The sequence below is a fragment of the Mycteria americana genome, chromosome 21 (assembly GCF_035582795.1).
Source record: "Mycteria americana isolate JAX WOST 10 ecotype Jacksonville Zoo and Gardens chromosome 21, USCA_MyAme_1.0, whole genome shotgun sequence".
Classification (NCBI taxonomy): Eukaryota; Metazoa; Chordata; class Aves; order Ciconiiformes; family Ciconiidae; genus Mycteria; species Mycteria americana.
In genome coordinates this window covers 5,173,337-5,181,829 of record NC_134385.1, presented here as the reverse complement: position 1 = coordinate 5,181,829, position 8,493 = coordinate 5,173,337, and the positions used below count along the sequence as shown (strand labels likewise).

General features: G+C 65.0%; 1 protein-coding gene across 2 annotated transcripts; it reads left to right on the top strand.

Annotated features, from left to right (window-relative positions):
• The first annotated feature begins 218 nt into the window (after positions 1 to 218).
• On the top strand, positions 219 to 8,286 carry TCEA3 (transcription elongation factor A3). Of its 2 annotated transcripts, XM_075522223.1 has the most exons (14): positions 219 to 403; positions 2,112 to 2,174; positions 2,300 to 2,405; positions 3,343 to 3,490; positions 3,810 to 3,878; positions 4,096 to 4,164; positions 4,291 to 4,374; positions 4,668 to 4,745; positions 4,846 to 5,000; positions 5,425 to 5,486; positions 6,443 to 6,592; positions 7,188 to 7,334; positions 7,439 to 7,510; positions 7,648 to 8,286. In XM_075522223.1, exons 1-14 carry the CDS (start codon positions 335 to 337, stop codon positions 7,654 to 7,656), a joined length of 1,281 nt encoding a protein of 426 aa, XP_075378338.1. In that variant the 5' UTR covers positions 219 to 334; the 3' UTR covers positions 7,657 to 8,286. The 2 variants fall into 2 exon arrangements, with proteins under 2 accessions (XP_075378338.1, XP_075378339.1); XM_075522224.1 differs by lacking the exon at positions 3,810 to 3,878.
• The last annotated feature ends 207 nt before the right edge of the window (positions 8,287 to 8,493 follow it).

The following is an 8,493-nucleotide window of genomic DNA, read 5'->3' as shown; positions in this document are numbered from 1 at the left end:
GCCACGCGCCTCCCCCCAGCTCCGGCAGTCGTGGCCCTGCCCGGCGCTCTTGGCTATATTTAGCCCTCCCCCGTGCTATTTCGCCTGCCTGGCAGGAGTTTATAACTGGCCGGGACAGCCCCACCTCCTTTCTGCTTTCTCTCCCTTCCCTTCCCTTTCTTTTCCCCTTTTTTCCCTCCCCTCTCTGCTCCTTTCTACCCCGGCCGCTGCTTTGCACCCAGCTGCCCTCCCGCCCTTGCCCGAACCCCCATGCTGGCAGCCCCGAGCTCTGCCTGCTGCCAGCTTGGTTTTTCTCCGCCGGCTGCCGAAGCCCGGCAAGCAGCGAGCCGCCGGCATGGGGCCTGCTGAGGAGCTGGTCCGGATTGCCAAGAAATTGGATAAGATGGTGGCCAGGAAGAGCATGGTAAGGCGGCCGAGCCCGTCGGGGCGGGTGTGCACACGCGTGCAAATTTGCACGCGTGTGCGTGTTTCTACGCATGTGCGTGTTTACGTGCGTGTGCACGCATGTTTGGACGTTGCAGCGTGGCTTGGGACAGGGGAGGGAGGGAAAGGGGGGGGTTGCTCTTCACCCCCCTCCCGGAGGGTGGTCCCGGAGGGGCTGAGCGGGTCCAGGGGGTGCTGAGCACCCACAGGTGCCACCAGCACCCTGGGGTGCTGCCTGCGCCGCCCCAGCCCAGCCTCGGGACGTCGGAGCCAGCACCCGGGGGTACTTTATTTTGCCTCCAATTTGGGGCTCTCCTGCACCCCGTCGCTCCTGGCTGTTGGGATCTGGGGGCGGGGGGGGGTGGGGGTGGGGGTGGGGGGGGTGTCCCTCCCGGGGGCGGCAGCTCCGGGCACCCTCGGTGGCGCGGGACCGTGGGCGAACGTGGGCGACAGGTGCTTGGCCCCCGGCCCGGCCACCAACACCCGATCGGGGCCGGGGCCAGTGCCGCGGGCTGAGCGCCGTGCAAGGGAAAACTCCCCCCGGGGGGGGGGGGGGCACGACCCCCCCCAGCCCCAGCCCTGCCTGTTGCACAAGCGCGTGCAAGCGTGCAAAGGGAGGGCAGGGGCCGAGCGATGGCTCCCGGGGGGCTTTGGCGATGGCGTGCCGGGGGGAGCCTGGATCCGGCCCTGCCACCCTTTGCGGCAGGTGAGGGTCCATCCGGGGATCCTGGTGATCTGGTTATGCGTGGCGAGCAGCGTTGAGCCCGGCCCTTAAAGTTAATATTTGACTCTTTCCGCCGGCCTTTGCCCCCACGAGGTGCGGGCTCCCGGGTAGGGGGTGCAGCGGTGCCGTCCGCCCCGATCCGGCGGCTTTTTGGCATGCCAGCGCCTGGAAGCGAATCAGACCCCACGGGAGCCACAGGGGCTCTGCTCCCCCCCAGTTACCCCGGGGCCGAGGGACCGATCCTGCCCAGCCCTCCTGCTCCACACCCCCTGTGCCTGCGCTTCGGGGAAGGGGACACGGTCAGGGTCCGGCCGCAGCGCGGGGACGTCCCCTGCGCCCATCGTACCGGGAGGGCCTGATCCAGCCCCTCATGGTGGGATGAGGGTCCAGCCCAGTGTGGGGCTGCGTCCCCTGCGGGGGGGATACCTGCGAGCTGGCGTCTGCTCCTGCGGCTCTAAAAATACTATGGAGAAGGAGGAGGAGGAGGAGGAGGAGGAGGAGGAGGAGGAGGAGGAGGAGGGCTCCGTGCCGGAGCTATGTTTAGCCCTGCAGCCGCTGTGCACCCACGGGTCAGGCTGAAACCCCGCAGGTCCGTGTCCCGTGGACCCTCACACGCCTGCGTGGGGACACTCAAGCGTCCCCTGGCCATCCCCAGCTCCCAGCAGCTTGGGGTTTCCTTAGGGAGGGGTTTTCCCAAGCTTTAAGGGAAGCTCCTGCTTCCCAGCCTGGAGATGTGACCCCGCGCCGGGACGATCCAGGAGGATTTGGGTTTGGGGGTTTTTCTATGAGTGCATCGCTGCGGAGGGTCGGGCGTTCCCCAGGGACCTGCCCAGGGCTGCTTTGTGTCCCCTGGGGGGGCCTTGCTGCCGGCGAGAGGGAAGGGGGGATGCGGGCTGCCTCGGCGTGCCCCCCCCCCATTTCTCTCTGGCTCCTCAAGGGCCCCCGTGGCCTCTCCCCGCTCTAGGAAGGGGCACTGGATCTGCTCAAGTCCCTCACCGGCTACACCATGACTATCCAGCTGCTGCAGGTGAGGGGGTCTGGGTGGGGGGCAGCAGTTGCTGGCAGGGGGGACACCCCATGGGGTGGTTTGTCCTGTCCACCCCGTGCCAGCCGGCACGTCCCTAAGGACGCGTCCCCGCTGTGCGTCCCCAGACCACGCGGATTGGGGTGGCCGTCAACTCGGTGCGGAAACACTGCTCGGACGAAGAGGTGGTGGCATCGGCCAAAATTCTCATCAAGAACTGGAAGCGGCTGCTGGGTGAGCGATGCCAGGGAGAGGCAGGAACCCCCCCAAGCCCCAACCCTTCCCGGGCCGTTCTGGCACCCCAAACCCCTGATGCTTTCCGGGAGGGGTCAGGGTGGGATCAGTCCCGAGCTGGGACGTGCAGGCTCCCGTTCATCGCAGCCACCGTAACCCAGTCCTGCCAGGCGATGCACAGGCTTGATGGATTTTCCAAGAGCTCGTTTTCGCTCCGGGATGGAGCGGTGTAAATCAGTGTGTGCCCCCCACAAGGGCTGAGCATCCCCCCAGCTATCCCCCCACCCTGGGATGCAGCTCCCCAGGTGCCCTGCGCTGGTTTGGGCCGTGCCCAAAGCCCTGTGCTCAGCACTGTCCCCCTGTGCTCGGCGCTGCTGAGGCCGCACCTCGAATGCTGTGTTCAGTGTTGGGCCCCCCACCACAAGAGAGACATGGAGGGGCTGGAGCGTGTCCAGAGAAGGGCAACGGAGCTGGGGAAGGGTCTGGAGCACAAGGCTGATGGGGAGCGGCTGAGGGACCTGGGGTTGTTCAGCCTGGAGAAAAGGAGGCTGAGGGGAGACCTCATCGCTCTCTACAGCTGCCTGAAAGGAGGGTGTGGAGAGGTGGGGTTGGTCTCTTCTCCCAGGTAACAAGTGATGGGACGAGAGGAAATGGCCTCAAGTTGCGCCAGGGGAGGTTTAGACTGGATATTGGGAAATTTTCCTTCACTGAAAGGGTTGTCCAGCACTGGAACAGGCTGCCCAGGGCAGTGGTGGAGTCCCCATCCCTGGAGGTATTTAAAGGACGTTTGGCTGAGGTGCTCAGGGACATGGTGTAGTGGTGGGCTGGGCAGTGTTAGGTGTACGGTTGGACTCGATGAGCTTAAAGGTCTTTTCCAACCTATACCATTCTGTGATTCTGTGATTCTGTGCCTGTGACACCCAAATGCTTCCCCCAGAGTCCTCCACCACCCCGAAGAAGGAGAAGGACATGGACGGGGAGAAGGAGAAGAAGGAGAAGGGGCTGGATTTTCCCAGCTGCCCGAACGAAGGGGCGAAGCACCCCAAGAGCCCGGCTGAGAAGCACAGGGAGAAGCACAAGGAGAGGTGGGGGCTCCTGCCCGCTGTCGGGGGGCACCAGCCGCGTGGCCAAGGCATCAGTGGGGCCGATACAAGCCCACCCTCTGCTCGCTCCCTACGAGTTGTTTGATTTATCCATCTCTGCCTGTCCACGGGTGCCACCAGCACCGCCGGAGAACCAAAGGGCAGCTGCCTGCAGCCATGGCAGCACCAGGGCAGCTTTTGGATAACAGAGGGAGAAATGGCATTTTTTTCCCCTTTTTCCTTCTCTAGAGCTATTTATTCCCCGGGCGAGGGCTATTTGGACGGTGCTCGTCTGACCCTGCCCCACTCTCTCTGTCCCTAGGAAGCCCAGCAAGTCCGGCTCTCGTGCCACCGCCCCCCGGGGCCACCCTGCCGACTCCGTCCCGGAGAGGTACCTGCCGAAGGGCACACCGACCCTCGCGCCGGGCTCTGCCAGCCCGGGGAGGCTTTGCCGGCAGCCTGGGCGCTGGTGGGGCTCAGGGGTGACGTGGCTGGGGATGGGGTGTGCAGATGGGCAGGCAGGATGCGGCTCACCAGGTCACAGCGGGGTGTGCTGGGGCCAGGCTCGCTGAGAGCATCTCTCCCTTCTTTGGGCTTCTGCGGTGAAGAGACTCCAGTGACGGCCAGAGCCCCACTGCGTCCTCGAAGAAGTCACCTCCGGATGGCAAGAAAGAGAGGTGGGTGCCTGGGCTGGACAGGGATGGGAGAGGTCGGACCCCAGCCCCTTGCCGGGCTGCGGATGGGGGTCCGGACCCACGCCTGGTCCCTATCGCCGCCCTCTGACACGGGGCTCGTCCTGCCAGGAGAGACTCTGCCGACTCGAGGTCCTCCACCACCTCGGCCATCTCCTCCTCTTCCTCCCTGCAAAAGAGACCGTCAGGGGAGAGGTAGGGGGTGTCCCCGGGCAGCCTGGGGATGCTTCGGGGATCCCCTTTGGGGATGCTCTTACCATGGGACCCAAGTCCGGGGTGGGTAGAGATGGCTGGGAGCCCTGATCCTGCCACGGGCACTGGGACATTCCCCGTGAGGAGCAAATCCTCCTCTGGGGAGATTCCTGTTGGCTTCTGAGCGCTCACGTTGATGTGCTGGTGCCTGTGAGGTCCTGCCACCGCTCCCTGCCCCCTGTCCTGCATGCCCTGTCTCTGGTGTCATCCCCACTGTCCCCCCGTGCCACCCCCAGGAGAGCCTCTGTGGGCACCAGCCCCTCGCCAGCTCCCACCGGCTGCTGGAGAAACTCCAGCGACAGCAAGGAGGAGAGGTAGGAGAGCCCCATCCCGCTGCCGCAGGACCCACGGCGGGTCCCCTGGGGCTGTGCCAGGACCCTGGTGCCTGCCTGTCCTCCCCGTGTGCCCCTGCAGAGCCAACAGCAGCAAGGCCAAACCGGAGACGCCGCGGACCCCCACCAGCCCCCCCTTCTCGCCCAGCCCCTGCCTCCTGGCCCCCTGCTACCTCACGGGGGACTCGGTGCGGGACAAGTGCATCGAGATGCTGACGGCCGCCCTCCGCATGGACGGTGAGCGGGTCTGGGGGGTGCTGGAGCTTGGGGGGTGCTGGAGCCCAAACTGGGCTGTTTCTCGTATGGGACAGCCCTAATAGGAGCAACCCTACAATAACAAGCAAGGCTCTGCATCCTGGGGCACCCGGAGCCCTGCGACAGCAAACTCACCCTGGACTTGCAAGCAAACTGCAGCTGCAGCTCATAGCTCAGTGTTCAGCCCCAAAATGAAAGAAAAGGAGGTTGGTAGGGTCTCCGATAAGGGGTTGGATGTGGGGATGGGGTCTTCGTAAGGTTCAAGATGGGTAAAACATTGGTTTTTTTGGAGATGGGGTGCCTGGGACAAGTTGAGGGGGAGAGGTGAGATTTTTTTTTTTTTCGGGGTTTCTCGGTGCCCGGTGAGACCCGGCTGGTTTCACCCCTCGGCCTCTCTGCCCTTTAGACGACTACAAGGAGTTCGGTGTCAACTGCGAGAAGATGGCATCGGAGATCGAAGACCATATCCTTTGGGGGAGCTGGGAGCCCCCAGGCTCCATCTGCTGGGGGACACACACGTGGGCCCAAGAGTGGTGGTGGGGACAAGGACAGAGGGTGGCAGGGACAAGGACAGAGGGTGGCAGGGACAAGGACAGAGGGTGACGGGCTCTGCTGTCCCCGTTGCCTGCAGAGGGAGCCCAGACCCCGGTTAGAGGCTGATGCTGAGCAGAGCATCCCCCGGGCACCTGCCTTAGTCCGGGGGTCTGTGCGTCCCCCCCAAACCCCTCTGCTCGGGGACCTGCCTTCGTCCCTGGGGAAATAAAACCCAAACCCAGCCCATGCCTCTTCTTTGAGCCTGCTGTGGGTGCCCGTTTCTCTTGCCGGCCCCGGTCCGTCGCGGTGCCCAGGCTGTGGCACGCTGGCAGGGATGGAGCCGCCTCCGTTCACCCCCGACTCAAGGCTTGGGGGTCTCCTAGCAGCTCCCCGAGACCGGGACTGCCCCCAGGGTGGATCCCCCTCCTGGGTACGCTTCGATTTTTGGTGCGCTTCCCTCGTAGGACCCCGAAGCTGCCACCTCAGCCTGTCTCTGCCCGCATCCGTGCAGGCAGCCGGCGGCTTTTTGGCCAGCTTGGGAGGAGGAGAGCGGGCTGAGTCTGCACCATGAACTCACATCCCAGCACAGGGCTTGGTGACGGTCCCTGTGCCCCGACAGCCTTTGGGTGTCACAGCAGGGAAATGCAAAGTTGTTTTTCCTCCCCGCATCCCAAGCTGTGCTTCATCCTACTGAACCCAGGGAGGGGGAGATCCCCCACACGTGGTCCCCCAGGGAGCAAAGCCCGGTTGAGATCGGCCACCTCCACGTGCACGCGGGCACTGGCCCTGGTGACGATCGGCACCACCGAGCCCAGAGCAGCAGCGGGTGCCCACGGGGCTGGCATCCCCCCACCTTGCCCCCTTGATTCCTTGACGGACCCCCACATATCTTCCAGGAGCTGAAAAGCACGGACATGAAGTATCGCAACCGGGTGCGGAGCAGGATCAGCAACCTGAAGGACCCCAAGAACCCCAGCCTGCGGAGGAACGTGCTGTGCGGGGCCATCCTGCCCGGCCTCATCGCCCGCATGACTGCCGAGGTGGGGAGCGGGGTGGGGGGCACGGGGCTGGCTCTTGTCGACCACGTCCATGCTGCCTCCTGGGGGGGTGAGACCTCTGCCTCGGTGCCCAAGGGCTGGCTGGGTCTTGGCTTGGTGGTGTCCACACTGGGCTTGTCCCAGCATCTCCCCGTCCTACCCTGGTGCTTGCTGGGGCACGGGGAGCACCAGGCACAGGGAGAAAGCAGGGGGCACTGCCTGGTCCCCCCAGAGCCCTGCAGCCCCCCAGCCCTTCGCAGAGCCGGGTGTGGGATGTCACACTGGCAGGAGTCAGGCTTGAGGGTCCCCATTCCTCATCCTCAATCGGGGTCCCCAAATCAGGCTCCTGGGAGCCCCGCTCCCTCCGCGGGGAGCCAGGTAGGGACCCTCGAGAGTTTCAGTTTGAGGCTGGGGTGATTTTTTTCATCTGGATGGGCCTGAGCCCTCCAGCAAGCGCAGAGAGCAGGATCAGTCCTGGTCCTGGAGAGGATGGGGAGGGTGATGGACCACGGTGGCTTGCACCCTGTGCTGGCTTGGCTGCGAGCCCCCGGGCAGAGCCGCAGCAGCGCTGACCCTGCCGGGCCGATGCCGGTGGCAGGAGATGGCCAGCGATGAGCTGAAGGAGCTGAGGAACGCCATGACCCAGGAGGCCATCCGGGAGCACCAGATGGCCAAGACGGGCGGCACCGTCACCGACCTCTTCCAGTGCGGCAAGTGCAAGAAGAAGAACTGCACGTACAACCAGGTCAGCCCTGCAAAGCCCCCGGGGCTCCCCCTTGTCCCCAGAGGACCCCGATTCGGGGGACGCCGGAGGGGTCTCCGCTGACCCGGCCGCCCGCTCCTTCCCAGGTCCAGACGCGCAGCGCCGACGAGCCCATGACGACATTCGTGCTGTGCAACGAATGCGGGAACCGCTGGAAGGTCTGTGCCCGGCGGGGGGGGGGGCTCCGCCTGCCCCAACCCTTCCCCACCCAGGGTGGGTGGCAGAGACCCCCGAAACGGTGCCGGGGGGCTGGGTGAGGGCTCACCACCTGCCCCCGGCTCTGCGTCTCCTGCAGTTCTGCTGACGGCGCCCGGCGATGCGGCTGGAGGGGACGCGATGCGAGACGGGATGCTGTGATGGCCACATCGGGCAGCCGGGGTGGGGAGGGGGGGTGGCGGGGCGGCGCCGGTCCCCGCATCCCGGCTCCCTGTTTCCTTGCACCGGGCTCCCTCGAACATCCCGGGGAGCCAGGCTCCGGTGACAGGTGGGTTTGCTCGGGAAGACCCCGGTGAATTCGAGCAGTTCCTCCCTGTAAATACCTGCCCTTTGCTCGGGGTGCGCTGGGAGTCCACTGAGCACGGACGCATCCCTGGAAAGGGAGACTGGTCTGACCTGGGCAGCTTGCCCTTCCCTGGGGGAAAGCTGGACTTGGAAGATTTGGGGGCAGAAGGGACATTGCCCCATGGATGTGGGGTTCCCCCACTGTCCTGGGGGCCAGGGGTGGGAAGGGGCCAGGTTTTAGCCCCAAACACCTTCTTCGTCACCTAAGTGCACGCAGTGGGAGGACACAGATAGGGCGGTTGCAGGATGCCGGGGGGATGTCACCGTGTCCCTCCGCTCTGTGACACATGGACTTGGCTTGAGGGAACCGTGTCCCTAGGAAAGAAGGGATGAGGGGGAGAGGAGTGGGAAAAACCCTCCAGCTAGAGCAATAAAGGTGTGAACTGTCTCTGCGGCACAGACTGCTTTCTGAAGGGGGGTCGGGACCTGTGCCTTGGTTTGCACCCCCCCAGCTTGAGCCTCGTGGTCTACCAACAGCCCCCAGCCAGCTCCCGCACGTCTTGAATCCACCAGCCTCCAACTTGGGATGTAACGGTGGCTTGCTGCTCATCCATCACCTTCTTGGTGATTAAAGACCTTT